Raw genomic sequence first — 18,532 nt, 5'->3', positions numbered from 1 at the left:
AAAGTAACCAATGGCGGTGAAGCTTACCAAAGTTTTAATACAAAAGCATGTGCTGATTAATAAATAAAGATTTGATGATTGGCTGATGGTCGCAAGAGACGAAAGGACTCATTTGTGGATACTGACCTGTGTAGAGCTGAGACGGCTAAATCCTCGATTGGACAATTTTTTCTTCTTCTTCTGAGATTCTCCATCTCCTCGTTGATCCTCTGCTAGCAGACTTAGCCCCGCCCCCACCAATCTGTCAATCAAAGTACAACAGAGGCTATTCCCGTCAGTGCAGCTCAGAAGTGGTGGATATTTTGATTCATCCTATCATTATCACGGTTTTTCTTCTTGTGTTTTGTGAGTCATTAAGTCATTCACTTTGTTCAAAAGTCATTTGCAACAAAATCAATTCTTACTGCCCTTTAGTAAAATTTACTAAAAATAAATTATAACACAAATGATCTCATGTGATTATTGTTAAGTCAAGTCACATGCTGATATTGCAAGAGAACAACAGAAAACAGTCGGTTTATCAATTAAAATCGGTTCATTGTTGACTAATTGATTTCATCGTCCAGCTCAGTTCAGCTCTCTTCCCACAGAGTCTGTGCTGTCAAGTCAACAATGTTGCCAGAAATGAAGTGTCCCCAACTAAGCAAGCCACCTGTAGAGGTCATCTCTAGGTGCTGATCCACCATCTGAACTGGATCTGGGTGGGGACATCCTCCTTCAAAAACTGCACGATCGAAACACCCCTAAAGCTCAGGCAATATCGGTATGAAAAGGGGAACAAAGAAAGACGGATCAGAAAGTGAACGAGGCTGAATTGCCTCTCAATGGGCTCAAATCACTCCCTACTTTTCCTTGATGTGTATCGAAAGAGTGAACTAAAAAGCATGGTCTCCACACCTCACGCTTGAGGAACTGTGATCAGACGGCCATCTCGCCACTGTTTGAGGGCAGTTGCCAAATAAAAAGCCCTGCGTGAATTATCAGGGGAGATTCCTGCTACAAAAAAGGGGCCCGTAGCTTTGAAAAAGCGAGAGGTTTGAGGGCACTGCATGTTTGACGCTATTGTTCTTGGTGAATATCAAAACCCTCACAGTTGTATTTCTATATCAGTGAGGCAGCATGTCCCCCTCGGCTCTAAATGCAGGCAGGGAGAGAATGCTCTTGAATTTCCCTGGAAAGCTGCCCGACAGACCGAATGAACGCTAGACCGACAGCACACTGACAAAAGATTAGCTTCCATCCTCCAGCAAAGAGCTAAGCGCTAGTGTGCCGTCCGTCATGTTAGCTGTTTAATTGCTGTTAGACATCTCTAGAGAGGCGGTCTTTGTGGAAAACTAATTGAGATTTTGTTTGCTGTAATGTGCTTCTGCTTACGTAATCCCAGGAGAACATGCTGTTTTGCTCTGAGATTGCTCTTTCAAAGCTCAGGAGACACAACGGAGATCTTGGTTGTGTTTCATCAACTTTGTTTCATACCACGATTGATAAAAGTGAAGATAATAACAATAACTATATTAGCATCCACACCAATGAAAAATAATGGTATGAGGTGCGTTTCACAAAAGCATTGTTAGCCAACTATGGTCGAGAGTTCCACTGAACTCTATTTGTAACAACGGAACTTAAACCATTTAAAAACATTGGGACGTCTGGGGTCTTTTTCATAGGAAAAGTCAATGTCTCCATTTGATCTCCGTTTAATCCATTACTGTCCTGGGATATTAAAGAAATCTCTCATGATTTATCCTGCAGGACAGAATCATACTGGTTGTGTTTTGTCCTGGGAATGCATCTGTGTCTATTGCCACTCAAATAGCCCATCAGTGTGTATTATGTGCATACAAGAACAGAATGTGTGTGTGTTGCTGTCTGTGTGTGTGATTGACAGGCAAGGGGACAGAGGGGGCAATGGAGTGTGTGTTCTTTCCCCGTGAGGTAGACGAACTGACAAACACCATGTGACATGGACCCTCCCTCTGATGAATGCTCTCGGCGGCTAATTAAACAGAGCTTTCTCAAACACACACACACACACAAACACACATTGAACATCACTGCAAAGAATTTTAAGCACAGAAACAGTGTCAGACACAGATGCACACACAAACACATAGGATGTGAGCTACCTACTGACCCACTGCCCTCAATCACAAGAGGCTAAATGGAAAGCAGCAAGTGACAATGCCTCAGTGCAGTCACCTGCACTAGAGAAAACGCTGAATGTGTGAACCCCTGTTAAGAGTCCAACAGCAGCATTAACTAGGGCTGTGCAAAAAACAAATGCGATTTTCATGCATATCTCATTAGTAAAGACGGTCCTGTCATTAGTAGTATATCTCCAGCACGTGCGTTAAGATCAGGGTTGCCAGGTTTTCTCAACAAAATCCTGCCCAGTTCCTTCTCAAAACTAGTCGGTTGAATGTATTGCGGTACTGAAATGTCCAGTACATAAATATTTGCATTTGCTGAGAAAATCATGCCAGTTATGTCTTTAAGTCTTGAAGCTCTTTAATCATGACTTGTTTCACAGGACTTCACATCACAAGAGCAGTGCTGTACCAGATGAGTTACTGAGCAAGTCTACTGAGTGTATTAGTTTACAAATCAAGCACATGGTAAACATGTTTTGAGGTCATAACACGGAATTGTGCAAGGCTTTAACCTCGCAGATTAACAATAATCAGCCCTTGTAATCATCATTTCTGTGAAAAAGTAATGAATGGTGGAGTTTTACTTCTGCCTTTCATATGCATCTAAAAAAAAACTCTTTTATAAAGCATTACTAGTGTCCAGATGGAAATGTGTAACCACTCTTATATACACAGTATATAATTTGTCCGGACCTTCACTGGGAAGGAAATATACCCCTGTTCTACACAAAGAAGATCTGTCTGCTGACCTGATGAATGCTACTAGACACACTTCCCTGCTTTATATACAGTAGACACACAAACACACTGCCCTTGGTGAGGGGTCCTGGCTGTCTGCCCGTGCGTCTGGGTGTTTTACTGTCATATAGAATCACATTGTGGTGGCTGGTTGGCACGAGGGCAGAGGCAGGCGGGCGGAAACAGAAAGGAGGTGACATGACAGTGAGAAGGCCGGGAACACAATGAGAAAGAGAGATAGAAAGAGGTTTTAGGGGTATTTGGGGTGTCAATAACAGTATCCTCAAAACTCTGGAGTGAGATGTAAACATTAACAGATCCTCTCTATACCAGCAGGCATCAAGAGGCACCAACAGTCATTATTATATGTGCTATGTCACCAAATATCTACACAGGCAGCTGTCACCCAAAACAACACAATTACACACGAATTAATTGCGGTGTAAGAATACATGTGTCAACATGACCTCTTCTTCTCCTGGCCTGCACTGACCCAAGTGCTAAACGACAGGAATCTGTCACATTCCTGGCAATAAAATAGATTAGAGGAGAATTCACAGTGGTCTAATTCCATCCACAGCCTGCTGAATCCCCCCTGGCTGCTGCAGGATAGGCATGCCACTCACATCAGCGATTGGCAGACACCGAACACGTTTATTGACAAGCACACACAGAGTGTATGCACACAGGCTTAGGATATTGACGTTAGGATACACAGAGGGGAATCTTTGCAAGGAGAAATGAAGACACAGCCAACAGCCTTGCGCTGTAACATGCATGTAATGTAATTCAAGCCCACTACTGATTAGGAAAGATAAAGCATAACTGGACTTCCTCTCTGAGTTCTCCTGTTTCCTGTGTATGGTTTGTGGAGTCGTCTGCTGGGTTGTGCTGATATGGGAGGCTTATCTGCTGTGTGTGTGTGTGTGTGTGTGTGAGAGAGAGAGAAATGCCGGCCAAGACGACAGGGGAACAGAAGATACTTACTTGACTTTTTTCTGGGGCTCATTAAGAGCCCCGGAGCCAAGACCAGAGACTGATTTTCGTTTGCGTGGTCTACCAGGGCCTCGACGTGCTGGGCTGCGAGGAGTCTCCTCTTTCCTAAAGGAAAACATGGTTACCTTTTGCTAAACATGCTTCCTTATGAAGTCTGTACTTTCAGTAACACTTTAGTATAGGGACCAATTCTCACTATTAACTAATTGCTTATTAGCATGTCTATTATTAACATATTGGCTGTTTATTAATCCTAATAAAGCATTTATTAAACATGACCACATTCTACATTCCTAATCCTACCCAATACCTAAACAACAACTACCTTACTAACTGTTAATAAGCAGCAAATAGTGAGAATTGGACCATACTTTCTGCGCAAATAGTGTCACAAAACGTAGTTGGAAAAATAATTGGTAACACTTTATAATAACTGCACACTATTAATCATTAATTAAGCATTAGTAAACAGATTATTCATAATTTATAAAGCATTAATAGACAGTAATAAGCAGTTTATAAATACAGATATAAATGCTTTATTCTTGATTTAAAAGCATATCTATAATGTGTTTAATAATTGTATTTTCATACTTTATTCATGATCAGTTTATCATTTCTCAATGAAGTATAGCATTATTTACAAATCAGTTATTTAGGAGTTGCCAGTGATTCATAAGATCACAAGAAATGTAGTAAATTCAGGTAGTTATAAAGCATTTAGTAGTGGTCAGTTAACTCTATATGTGAGCTCATCTAAAGTGAGTCTAGTTATGCCTTGTAAAGCATTTATAAAGGATATTTAAAGGCTCAGTTATCTTCTAAACAAAAAATGGAAACAAACACCACACAGTGATACAAAACATAGAAATATTAACAGCCTTTAAATCTCATTTGTAAAAGCTTTACAAGGCATTAATAGTCCTCACTTTAGATGAGCTCACAAAAATAGTTAGCTAACAACTACATATGTTTTATAACTACCTGAATTAACCGTGAATTACAGTAGAAATACATGTTAATAAACCATTTATTAACACTATAAGTAACTATTACTATATGTCTGAATAAAAATATGTATGAATGCACATTTAAATAGTTTATTAATCATTTACTTACAATTTCTTAGTGATCTTTTGAACCATTGACAACTCCTTAATAACTGGTGTGTAAATAATGCTATACTTAATTTAGAAATGATAAATTGATCATTTATAAAGTATGAAAAAACAATTATTAAACACATTATAGATATGCTTTTAAATCAGGTATAAAGCATTTATATCTGTATTTATAAACTGCTTATAAATGTCTATCAATGCTTTATAAATGATGAATTAACTGTTTCCTAATGCTTAACTAATGATTAATAGCATGCAGTTATTATAAAGTGTTATCAAATAATTTAAACGTTTTAGACAGGTGAATATTTTGAAAAAAAATACACTTCACCTTTCGTCATTATTGAAAATCTATTTTCCTGTTTAACACTGTAAAGCTGCTTTGACACAAGCAGTCTTGTATAAAGTGCTATACAAATAAAGGTGACTTGACTTTCGAGGAAGACAACTATGGGCACTTTTGTGTTTAGACAGTGTTTTATGATGCTGAATAGCACTTACTGATGATCATGTTTTCTCTGGAGTTTGGCCAACTCTTTCTGCTTCTCTTTGTAAAGCTGTTGTAGCTCCGCTAGCCTCACCCGCATCGCCAACTCCTGTCCATCCATACTGTCCATGGTCCCTTTCACGGGGCAAACCTGGAGCAACCAAATCAAACAATCTTTCCCTTAGTTGCTCCAGTCTTGGATGACCTCAGGACACACTTCTGAGTTAACACTGTTCTGTTATCCACTACTTTTAGTTTGCTACATTCCTCAACTAAAAAATCTCCAAGAGATAGGATTCCAGTAAAGTACTGTAGGATGCAATTAACATAATTCTCATGTTTTGTTGTCAGATTAGTTATTCAAGTGTTTGCTTATCTTTAATAATATATGAACTGCACAAGGAATATTTATATGAGAAAAAAACAAAAACAAAACAAGCATGTGTTACCGGCTCATGGCGAGGCGTCCAACTGCATTTTCTGCGCAAATTGAGAGTTCTTGGTGCAGGAAACTGCTTCTCAGCATCTGTGGTACTGTTCTCCTGTGAGCCCAATTCAAGGGCACGAGCTGCTGCCAAAGTAGCAAGACTCTGCAGGTCAAAACTCCATTGATCTTCTCCTTTGATGAAGAAAAAAGAAACACAACAAGAATTTTGTATGCATCTACCATACAAAATAAGATAAATTAGCTATTTATCTTGAAGCAGGAAACAGAAATTGTAGGAGATACTGTAATGAAGGGATAATTTATGTCTTGATTTATAAATGTCAAAAATATACCTTTAGTTTTACCACAACTTTGGTGATACTGTTGCAGTTCCAGATCAGCCAGCTCACTCAGCAATTCCATGCCGTGATAGCTGGAGTCGAGTAGGCCACAGCATCTCTGGGACTGGTGAGGGGAAGGTGGAGAAGGAGGAGGACAGTCCCCACAGAAGGCTGCAGCAATCAGGAGCTCCAAACTCCAGTAACTTCTTGTGAGACTCTTGGAGCAGGTATTACTATTTGGAGATGGAACCTTCGAACTGTTTTTCTCTTGATCTTCCACAGCAACCACCTCTGCTTGGGTGGTGGTGTTGGGCAGCTGGGTGAGTGGACAATCAGAGACACATGATTGTGGAAGTCTTTGATCCTTCAGTGTGTCAGTGTCTTTAGTCTCTTGAGGAGGTTTATCTTCACCAACTTCTTCCTCGAAGGTAACAATTGGTACTTCTTGATGGATTGCTTCCTTAGAGGATAGGGTAGGTACATGTCCTACTTCACAGCCTGAAACTTCAGCAGGTTTGCAAATTACCGCTGCATGCTCCTTTTCATGATTAGCTTCTATGGGTTCACAGCAGCCCATGGCCATGACTGTCTCGACTTCCTCTCCTTGCACAAACACACCCTCAGACTGTTCCTCAACCATGGCATCAACATCCATTGTTGGCTCTTGTGGTTCTTGGAGTGGCCTCACCATTGCATTAAATACTAGGACCTCTCCCAAGCTGGAGAGAGCTGGAGGAGGGTGCTCAACTGGTTCAGTCTGAACAGCCTCCAGATCAGCAGGCTCTGCTAGCTGTGCTTCTTGAGTGGTGGGGCCATTCCTATATCCCATGTTGATTTCTGAATAGGTATATCCAGGTGGTAAATCTGTGACCGGGAATATAAACAAAGCTGGGATTTAAAAAATATCAGCAAAAAGACTCTTATTTTTGACAACCTTGTAAGCATGACATGTTTAATAAGCTATGCACCAGAGGTCTGTACAAGAACACATTTCATTCCACATGACACAACACTATGTCTTGATCTTATTTCAACTTTAGAAGTGCAGCTGTTAAGAGGGTAATTCTGAGGTAAAAAAGCTCTGCTTCTGACACTGCTGTACCCTCTGGCATGCTGTAACAGTTAGTGAGGTGTTAATGATGATAAAGAGGGTGTAGGCTGGGGGTAGGGGTGGGTCTGGACTAGGTGTTTCTTCATTGTTACTTATGTGATGGGACTGGAAAGCTGAGCTGGCAGGCATTTTCTGCTTCTATCGGCAGCTTCGTCAATCTTGTTCTTGCCTATATAGCCACTAGGGGTGGCACGGTTCGTTAAAAAAGAATCCGAACCGTTTGGTTCACCCCACACAGACCGCTGGGACCGCAGTTCAACTTAAATCTGACAAAGCATCCGTATGGTTTGCTGGTTTGCTATAAATAGCACGTAAAACAAACTGGGTTCAACTAATATATGTTTCTGTTGATGGATGCGCATTCTGGATTCCAGACATTACAACAATAGCGATGAGAGAGAAAAAAATCTTGGACAAACAATTCACTCTTGATCAATGTGAATTACTGCTGGAATATGAGCAATCATTTATTCCGTCATTATCCAGGTGCTGATAGCAGGCGCGCACAGATGAGACCTGAACAGCACACGTTAATATGTGTTTAAACTTTAAGAGCCAAACGACGCGAGCTCGAGCGCACAGTGAGAATATTTGTGCATGCTCACAAACCCGCGCCTCAGAAAGCGTGCAAATATAAGCTCTCTCTAAAGTATTGTTTAAATGAACAAATTCACACAAAAAATAAGTAAAAATGACCGTCTTGGTAAGTATCCTACAGCAGACATAGCTGGCTGAATGTAGGCCTGCTGTATCAGTGCACTCTCTTAAAGTGACTTTATATTATATTAATAGAAACAGCAACAACAAAGAAATCATTCACTGCTCTGCTTTTATAATATGCTGTTTTACATTTGATTACTTTATTCAATTTCTGTAATTAAAAACTTATGCTAGACCTGCCTAAAAAAGAAAAAAAAGAAAAACGTGACTCTAATGGCTACGTTCACACTGCAGGGCTTGATGCTCAATTCCGATTTTTTTTCTTAATTAGATTTTTTTGCAAGGCCATTCACATTTCCAATTAAATGTGACCTTTTGTGATCTCCTGTGTGAACGTGAAATGACCCAGAGGTGACCCGCATGCGCAGAAGAGTACTCAACGGTGAACGACGTCACTCGTTGTTTGCGGAAGTAGCTAACGTTAAACATGGATGCCAAAAACAGTGTAGTCAACAGCGGAGTTCTTTTTGCAATATTAAAGTTATTTTCCCAACGGAGCCAGCACAATTACAATCTTCTCGTTTTAAGAAGAAAATTAAGAAGAAGGAGAGCAAGGTTTTTGGCCATGGCGTTTTGTGGAGCAGTGTTAGCAACGTCGGTACAGACAAATGTGTGGGTGCGGACTCGGAGTCGCAGCCAGGAGTGGTAGGATACTGATGTGAGTGGCTCTTCTCGTTCCCGCCTACTTCAATGCAGAATTATGACATGTGTTTGTAGCATATCAATGACGTACGGGTCGGATACATGTGGCCTGGCCGTTCAGACGGAGGTCGCATTTCAAAAGATTGGATTCGTATTGGATTCAGGACCACATACCCAAGTTGGCTGGGTCACTTTTGAAAAGATCGGATCTGTGTCGTTCAGACTGTCATGAAAAGATCAGATACAGGTCACATTGCTGCAAAAAAATTGGAATTGGGTCGTTTCAGCCTGCAGTGTGAACGTAGCCTAAAACCGTGAAACAAACCGAACTGTGAAAAAGTTGAACCGTGCCACCCCTAATAGCCACTCACAAAGTGCTACAGAGTCTAAAAACAGGGCCCTGATTGTTTCTGCTTAAGGGTCTCAGCATGAATAACAACCAACATGTAGCTTATGTGTTTTTGAGATACAATGACTTTACGCAGACACCTTAGTTTCAAGACAAAGACACAATTCTAGAATGAACAACCACACAAATCCCAGATCACCTCTTGACATGACACTAAGACAGATTTTTTTTTACAAGTCAACAAGAAAAAACATTGTATTGCATTTCTAATATATGTTAAGGGGAATAACTTCTTACCAGGCTCCATGGATCGAGGATAGTCTTGTGGTGGCTGCCCTTCCACCCTCTTTTCCTGGGACTCAACGGTTTTGGGCAACTGTGATGGAGAAGGGCTGATGGCTGGTGAGTGGGGTGTAGCAGCTACTGGACTTGGGGCGGGGCAAGGAGTAGAGGGTGTGCTTTTAGGATGAGCCCGCATACAAGGGGACTGGCAGCAGGGCGACAAGTGGGCAGTGGATCCCCTGGTAGGCGTGGAGGCCCGGTTAGATGGGGCGTAGACATAGCACTGAGCAGGTTTGAGAGTCCTGGGGTCAGACAGAATGTCTTCTAGCTCCATGCTCTGCTCTTCTGGTTTCTTTTGCACCTAAGCATTGAAAGAATTAGAAGGGAAAATTAATTAAGAGAATTCAAGACCCAAAATGAGATCTGGGCGGTTATGTTAATGAAAGGAAAATGTAAGATATTCTGAAGTCTGCCAGGTCATGCAATCTTCACATCAAAGTAATTGCAATTTGGCTCCCCTGTTTTGCTGAATCAGGTTTTCATTTAAGCCCTACTTGCTTAGATCTATTTATTTAGACCTGCAATCAAGAAGAGTAGTGCTTGGCCCAGTCTCACCACAGTCCACTGTTGACTACATTTGGATGTGTATGTCTAGAAAGTAACTGAAGTTTGGAGGAAGTTATGGACCTAGGGAGCAGTTGTGGTTTTATAAGGGGATTTTTTTTTAAAGAAACTAACGATTTATTGGCTCCAAATGTTGTTTACACCCCTCCACACTGTCTAGTTCCATGGAAAGGAGTGGATTCTCCTTCAGTATCAGGTGTCAAGCATTAGCTCATTTAAAAGCACAGCTGTTCCTAAAGCACTGCATTTTGTACACTCTGTTATACAATGGTTAAATGAGGGGTTGTGCATTTCTGTGTACCTGGCTGTCGTCAGCAGAGGCTCTCTGTGGTAGGTCTATGATGTTTGCTGCTCTTTGTGCTGGAGGTGGTGGTGTGTGATGGCTGGAGTGTTGCTGATGCTGAAGCTGCTGGTGTTGCTGGAGAGCATAAAGCTCTTGTTGCCGTAGAAACTGTGAGCGAGGATACACAGCAGGATGTTGCATGTGGGAGTGGGCCCCTCGGGCCCTGTAGACTGGGGGCCACAGACCAGGCTGCTCCATCACATCTAATGAGAGAAATAGAAGTGTTCGTGATGTGTGGAATCATGGGGAAGGCCATGTTAGGCAACATAATACATAACATATTACTTTCAATCTTCTGCTGAAAAACAAAACAAAAAAAGAACAAGTAAAAAAAAGGTTGATCACTTAAAGTAATCTTCTGATTTATCTTGATTCCTCAGCATATCAAATAGCTCAGAAGAACTTGTTTGTATAATCTCTTTTCTTGCATTTTAAATCCGGTTGCTCCTTTACTCTTAAAAAAAATATTAAGGAAAACAGTCTGACACCGTGATATAATGAGCACACTCACACCCTAAAGAGAAAATGGAGCGCAGCTGGAGGAAAACAAAACTAGAGGTATTTTGTATTGCTTGGCGAGAAAGAACCCTATCCTACAGAAAAGCATTAAAAACGCCTAGATCCGATTACTTTTCATCTCTTTAAGAAGAAAACAAACATAACCCCAGGTATTTATTCAATACAGTGGTTAAATCAACAAAAAATAAAGCATCAACACATTTTGACATTTCCAAACAGCAAAGCAGTAACAACTTTACAAACTACTTTACTTTCAAGATCAATACTATTAGAGATCAAATTGTAACCATGCATCTGTCAGCTACAGTATCAAATCAGACAGTGCACTATAGACCCCCTGAGGAACAGTTCCACTCATTCTCTACTATAGGAGAGGAATAATTACATAAACTTGTAAAATCATCTAAAGCCTATTTCATCTAAGCTCCTAAAAGAGGTGCTTCCAGAAGTCATAGATCCTCTTCTGACTATTATTAATTTGTCATTGCCAAAACCTTCAAATTTGCTTTAATCATCTTATCGTGGTTGTGATTACATGACTGTGTTTATGTGCTGTGTGCACAGTGATCTCTTTGAATTGAGTACATGAGAATAAAAACCACCGTCAGCAGTCAAGCTGACTCTGTCCTCTTCCTTCCCACACAAGAACCTTGTTACAACCACAATAGTTTCTCCCAAGGATTTTTCTCCATTCTGGCACAGATGGAGTTTTGGTTCCTTGCCGCTCTCGCCTCTGGCTTGCTTATTTGGGGACACGTAATGTGATATCAACTTGATTGCACAGATACTATTTAAACTGAACTGAGCTGGATGATGACATCACTGAATCCAAAGATGAACTGAACTCTGCTATCAACAAGAGGAACGTGTGGACTTCCTCAACAGACAACAGTAATTTTTTGGTTGTTAAAAAAAGGTGCGCTCATTAAAAACAGTTGTGTTAGATCCATCACTGGCTGTGCTGATTTAAATCTAGCAGTTTTGTTGTGTCTGTGTCGCAAGTTCAGTGACGCAGGTAGTTAAGATTTTCTCCGGCCAATCAGTGATCAGCAGAGTTTACACATCACGTTTGGTAAAGGTACGGTTCACTTGGAACCTCAACCGAGATGGTGCTGAAAAAAGTACCAGGTAATGAACCCAGTGAAAAAAGTGAACTGTACTGAATCATATCGTGCTGTACCATGCAGTGGAAAAGTGCCATATAATAACTCCGGCCTACACTGAGTGAATGGGAGAGAGACCCATCAACCAGCACTCCCACGCTCTTTTCAGTGTCTTGCTCCAGGTTCACCACTTTTGTTTTCTCATACTTATTACATTCCTCCCTCAATTTTTCTCACACTAAAAGTCTTCAACCCAAATGTGCAGCCATGTGAGCACAGAATGATGCATGCTTTCAATAATAATAATTTGATTAAGATGAAAGTGAACAAATGGAAGAACTTCCCATTGGAATAAATATTAACATGAGAAGCTTGGTATTTGACAAACTACATTTTCTCCCTTGAAAAATCCCCATCTCTGAAAACCACTGTGGGCCCAAGCTACAGCATGTAGTCTAGGCAACTTCTCAGTTCCCATGTCAGGGGTAAACTCGTGCCGTTCCCCTGGCAGGAACAGAAAGCCAGTCGTGCACATCCACAATGACACATCTTCATCCCCTGCCTCCACAAGTCAAATGTGTTTTTCTACTTTTCCAAATTCACATAGCATTACTAATGTGCATGTTCAGCCTGACCCCTCCTCTCCCACCTCTGTGCTTGACTTGACGCATAACGGACCTTTACTCTGGAACATTAACCCAGCTTAACTAATGTTTCCCAAGGGAAAGTTTTTGTGGATGCACTTCCCCTTTCAGCTGAAATTCCTGTGGAGCATGGAAGTAAGTGTGCCTTCAAAGACATGAAGATAATTAGATTTCACAGCCTGCTGTTTAGACTTATAAGGCTGGGAGGCTTCTTACATCAGCATATTTTAGAGCTTTGAGGGGACTGGTGAAAGCATCCTGACCCAGACCATATGGGGGTGGAGCAGGTGGTTGACAGGAAACAGCTTGTGCAATTGTGTGTATATCTCCTCTTGCAGGTTTTCCTATTTCATCTTAGCAGTTTCATAGGCTGCCATTCATAGCTGCTCTCTCATTCCTTGAAATTAGTCAACTAGATTTCAAACAATAATAAAATATGAAATTAAATTAAAATATACTCTAATGCCTGCAATTAGACAGAGCAAAGTGTTTTCAAAGTGTACACACTACAATATCGTGGATTACATCTTTGAGTCGTGTAGTGACTTGGTTTAAAGTGAACTCATATCCTTGAAACTTGAGTGGAATTACTGTAATAAGAGGATAATTGTTCAGGCTTGGAAACCTGACATCATCTTAGATCATGGGAGCTGCTGTGTGCCTCACAAAAAGAATGAATGATAAATCTGACAAATGGGTCAAGCTCAACAGGGCATTTTAATTGAGGACATGGAAGAAAATTTGAATACTCTGCAGGAAACAGCATGGTATACCAAGGTGAGATGCTGGGTGTGTGGCAGGGTCACTGGGAAGAACCACCAGTTGGGTGGAGGGGTCCTGAGGCAGGGGTACAACTGGCTGAAGAGGGGCAGGCATAGCTGCAGAAAACCCAGGTGGGAGATTCTGATGCAGAGCTGTGTGGCCAATACCTACAAAACATAAGCAAACTTTAAGGAAACAACACATTTTTTACATTTTATTATTTAATTATACATCGATTTATAAGTAGAAGCAGAAAAACAACATATGAACCTCACAATGACCAAAAAGGGAACAAGAAAAAGACTGACCATAGGAGTGACCTGTCATCCAGAGGGAGGGACTTCCTGTGCGTGGCATCCAGTGGTGGGCAGAGTGTGTATGTGTAGTTGGGTCTGCTAATTGGCCCGACTGCATTGACGTGCCACCTGGCATCATTATATGAGAGGTGAGGTCACCATGGCAACTGTTAGAGGGATGGATGTGGCCAAATTCCACCCTTTCCTTGTTATCCCTGCAAGGCCAGATTGAAAGTTCAACGGTTGAGCATTTGTGACAAGTGAAAAAAGAAGTGTGTGAGGGGTGGATCATTCACCTGATATACACGTCTCGTTCTCGCTCTAGGCACCGGTGGCCCATGTGTTCTTCATTCGTCCTTTTCCTCTCCTCTCCTAGTGAATCTGAAGGATACATGGAGCGTGGAGTGCCTACAGAATGGTTAACAAATTTACATAAGTGATTTTCTCTCATCTACAACTCTTACTGTCTTTTGGCAATCAGCATGCAAACAGCTGCTGAGCAACCTTTCTCTACAATGGCATGTGTGCTCTCTCTCCCCCTGCACCGGCATTTACAGCTGTAAGAGGGAAAAGCTGTTTCCTCATTGGGTCTTGGCAAGTTCTGCTATTTTTGTCATCAGTGAAGTCTTCCAGAGGTCATGAATAAACAAACTGCTCTGTGTCTCTGTTTGCGTAGGAAGCCCCTGACAGATCAAAGGTCAAGCTTACCTTTCATGCTGGAGTGCACCCGCCCCTGTCGGCTGCTGGGATGGCTGTCTGATGCTTGGCATGGAGGTTCTCTTTGTCTTGCCACAGCAACTGCAATCCCTACTGGAGGCTGTCGTACCTCCCCCTCCACATGTGGTACATCTCCTATCTCTCGGCCACGTCCACCACAATCAGCTCGCTCACTTTCATGGCTTTGGCCTTTTCTGGAGGGTAGGGTCTGCTTGCCTCCCTGAATAGAGCAGCTGCTGCCATTAGTCCCTGTTCTGAGGTTCCCAAGCCCACCAAATGGGCTCCTCTGGGACAGGAGAAGAGGCTGTTGGTTGCTGTACTTTAGAAGGTTCTTCATGGCACTGTTCTCTCCCTGTGAGCTTGTGACCTCCTGCTGAGTTTGAGGAGGAGCTGGATGAAGTGGAGGAGGAGGGCCCATTCCTGAAGTCTGGTGCTGCTGTTGTGTGGGCGTTCTGTTGTTGACAGCTCCACTGTTAGGTTCCAAGTAAGCTTTGTGCTGGTTCTCTTCAGAATGGATGTGATGAGTTGGCATGGCCCATTGTGGCACCGATGGCTGCTGATGTGTGTGATGCTGTGCATTGTTGTTGTTGTAGCTGTAAGGAGACATTTCCATCTTCTGCTTCAGCTCCTGGTTCCCATTAGCCTGGGCCATGTCTGTGCCAGGGGTATCAGGGCCAGCCCTACTGTGCTGTTGGTGACGAATACGGGCAACCTTCTGTCCATCTCGCTGCATAGAGCAGCTTCCATGTCCTCCTCCACCTGTGTGCTGGGTCATGGTCTTGCCAGCAAGAGGTGAGGGAATGGTTTGAGGCCCAGAGTGTGAGCAGTCTCTGTAGGGCTGGGAACTGGTGTTAGGTTGGCTGGGTAGAGGATTAACCGTCTTTGTCTCTTGAGTCAGTGTAGATCTGAAGATGTCTGTTTTCATACTGTTGATGCAGTCAGCACTGCGGGAACGCATAGTATTGAGTTGCTGGGAATGGCTTTGCTGCTGTTGCTGTTGTTGTTGTTGTAGGTGATGGTTGTGGTTATGGTTGTGCATCCAGTCTGGGGCCTTTTCAGCTTTTCTGTAGAGATGCAGTTGGTGGGTCAGAGGTTGATGCTGTTGTTTCCTTGACCAGTTACCATGATGCCCCCCATTGCCAGTCTTTTCCATGGCCTTGTCCTTGACACTGTTCCCTCTGCTCCCAACCCCCTGGCACTCAGAGCTGCCCATCTGGAAGGGAGCTCCATTTTTTTCCCCAAGGTGGCTAACAGATGGAACGAATGTGGCTCCAGTCACTTTGGAATCTCTGCAGCCACCACTATTGATTCCTTTTTCATGTAATGAAGGATTTCCCATAGGAGCTGGCGATGGAGGGCAGAAAAAGTCGGGGTGATGGTGTGAGAGGCGGTTTTGGTGTGGGTGATGGGGGTGGCCAGGATGGAGCTGCAGACAGTGGAAGCCACTTGGATGCCCCCCTCCAGGAGCCATGGGCAGTGGAGAAGGCACTGTGTAGGGCAATGAATGCTGCAGTGTCTGTCCTCGCTCCAGACATTCTGTAGTAGGCTGTTCACTGATCCGCATCTCCCCACTTATCGCCTCTTTACCACAGCGCCCATTAGTGCCATCACCCACGTGTCTGTTCTGGACATTACTGGACCCTACATTGCCTCTAGCCATCCCATCCCCACCGCAAGTAGTCATGGATCCCTTTGCCCCAGCTCCATGGTCTCCATTTAGAATCTTTCCATTGAGCAGACAGGCACTAAGAGGCTTTCCCATGCTCTGTGGGTGCTCCTTGTACTCCATAGGCATGGTGGATTTGTGTCCCCTGCTGTTCATCTCTTCCATAGTGGCTGGGTGTTGTGGGTGGAGCTGGGGTTGATGGGAGTGATGATGGGGTAGCTGTTGGTGATGGCGGTCTTTAGAATCATGTTTACTACTAGGCCTGTCTTTATCTTTTGCAGCTGAAACCACACTTCTGTCTAAGCTAGACTCTTTAGGGGCCTTTTGTAGGATCATTCCACTTCCTGCATCTCTTTCCCTGCTGCATGAGCCCTGGGGTTGTCCTGATCCTGCCCTTGACATGGACTGAATGTTGTGATTGGCTGAGATGAGTGGGGGCTGGGACGGGAGGCTTCTTAAATAGAAGTTCTCTGTGAAGCAGATCAAATAGGACTGTTAAAAATTTAAATTAACACTAACTTAAGCCTTCCTTAAAGGGTCGATTTATGGAACTAATATATTTGGAGACTACAACCAGGAAGTAGAGCTGCATGCTGTATAAAATATCCAACTTAACAATAAATATAATGGTTTATGAAATAAACAGAATTGTCAATTCAAGAATTGTCATTTCGCCCACCTTTTTGTGTATCATAGAAACGGTGCTGTCCATAGAGCACCCCGTTGTTGGCATGGTGTTCCAAATGGCTTATGGGTAGAAAAGTGTGGGCTAGACTCCCTGAGAAGCGAGGATACCCTGGAACTGCTGTGAAAATAAAAAAAAGGTTGTCCTCATATCAGTAAAACTAGATAAAATTAAATCTAAATCAAATAAAATTAGAGACATGACGTCTGAAAGAACTGTAGACACAAAATAAAAATTGAAAGTAAGAAAGTGAGAAGGAGGAGAGAAAGCAATAAAGCAAGGGAAGCTCTGATAACAAGACAATATTCACTGAGCAACATTTCTTGTGGCCGTAAGCATTTTGGTCTGGATCTAATCGCCCTGTTCTGATGCAGCTGGTGTTCCATATTCACCAATAACCACAGGCTTTAGATGTCATATTTGCCATTCCTATTTGGGTTTGCAATGCAAACAAGAAGACAAGCTCAGTCTTGGGATTTGAAGTAATGGATGAATTTTGTCTCCTGAACATATGGTTCCCCAGTGCTGAGGTAAGAGATAACAAAAAGCAAACACTCCTCACAGCAGGACGTGGTGATTTGAGAAAAAGGCCAAAGATCAACTTTATTTCAGCTGTCCCAACTCTCCAAAATCTGTGACTAACACAACAAAGCCATGGGGAAAGAATTTACAAGAAAACCAAACATCTTTCAAGCACAAGCCTTTGAAGCTTAGTAAAGGAGAAAACCTTAACTTTTAACCTTAACTTGATAAATGTTAGCCTTATAACTTTCTGGGACAATTATATTGTTCTGAATGACTGTGACATTTAAAATACTTATACGAAAGTGATATTTATGAAATACCCCCAAAAACAACAGTTGTAAACAGTAGTAGTCTCATGCAAACAGACATTAAAGACTTAAATCTGCCTTGATTGGCCTATGTCCAGTCTTTATAGGGATAGTTCATCTAAAAATGAAAATTCGGCACACTTTATTTTAGGGTCCAATTCTCACTATTAACTAACCATTAAATATGACTTTTGCCTCAATTAATTCCTCATTTGCTGCTTATTAATAGTTTATAAGGTAGTTGTTAAGTTTAGGGTATTGGGTAGGATTATGGATGTTATGCATTATATGTACTTTATAAGCACTAATAAACAGCCAATATGTTGATAATAGACATGCTAATAAGCAACTAGTTTGATTTGGACCATATACTAAAGTGTTACTGAACATTTTTCCACACAGAGAAGGTGATAATTGTAAGCTCCATTTTCACTCTGACCGCTTGTCATCATTAATAAGCACATTCATTTATGAATTAAAGACTAGGAAAAAAATAAGGCGCCATTTGAACAATACATTGCTTCAGTGGGTAATCCAAAAGTGTGATACAAGCTTGCATTATGCAAATCAGTCTCCGTCTGTTTCTTTGGTGTCTTTGTGCATTTCTATGCGTGACACTTGGCAGCATAATCCCATTTCACAGTGACGTCTGGTTGCCCCCGATAGTGACTGGTTGCTCAGTGCTCAGTAGCCTCTTCGGGCAGGTGAGCAGGCACCACTGGGCATTGCACTGCACATTCAGCCATTAATCTGGCCAGGACAAGGGAAGGTGCTGTGCCAGTAAGCTAGATGAGGCAGGTTTTACTGCTTAGTGCTGACATTAATGCTGTTAACACTGTTACACTCAGAGATACAGCAGCTGTCCGCAAATGATTGACACCAGCTCACTCAGCACATGCAGAACTATTATTATCGGACTAGGATGTTACTTATAATAATAATGGTAGGATGATATTTAAAGGAAAAAGAAAAAAAA

The 18,532-nt window shown here is 42.1% G+C and overlaps 1 protein-coding gene across 2 annotated transcripts in view; it reads right to left on the bottom strand.

Moving 5' to 3' along the window:
• Positions 1–18,532, bottom strand: part of LOC127944236 (BAH and coiled-coil domain-containing protein 1) — a 91,466-nt gene that overhangs the window by 19,237 nt on the left and 53,697 nt on the right. For both annotated transcript variants that reach the window (XM_052540116.1, XM_052540111.1), the window contains exons 4-15: positions 16,718–16,843; positions 14,364–16,508; positions 13,952–14,063; positions 13,668–13,870; positions 13,371–13,526; positions 10,290–10,534; positions 9,380–9,725; positions 6,273–7,124; positions 5,942–6,111; positions 5,507–5,643; positions 3,876–3,989; positions 127–241 (exon numbers count right to left, since the gene is read on the bottom strand). In XM_052540116.1, the coding sequence (XP_052396076.1) occupies positions 127–241; positions 3,876–3,989; positions 5,507–5,643; positions 5,942–6,111; positions 6,273–7,124; positions 9,380–9,725; positions 10,290–10,534; positions 13,371–13,526; positions 13,668–13,870; positions 13,952–14,063; positions 14,364–16,508; positions 16,718–16,843 (4,721 nt within the window). The remainder of the gene's footprint in view (positions 1–126; positions 242–3,875; positions 3,990–5,506; positions 5,644–5,941; positions 6,112–6,272; positions 7,125–9,379; positions 9,726–10,289; positions 10,535–13,370; positions 13,527–13,667; positions 13,871–13,951; positions 14,064–14,363; positions 16,509–16,717; positions 16,844–18,532) is intronic.

This window comes from Carassius gibelio, chromosome A3 (assembly GCF_023724105.1).
Source record: "Carassius gibelio isolate Cgi1373 ecotype wild population from Czech Republic chromosome A3, carGib1.2-hapl.c, whole genome shotgun sequence".
In the NCBI taxonomy this organism is placed as follows: Eukaryota; Metazoa; Chordata; class Actinopteri; order Cypriniformes; family Cyprinidae; genus Carassius; species Carassius gibelio.
Note: the sequence above shows the minus strand (reverse complement) of the source record. Positions and strands in the feature narration are given on the sequence as shown.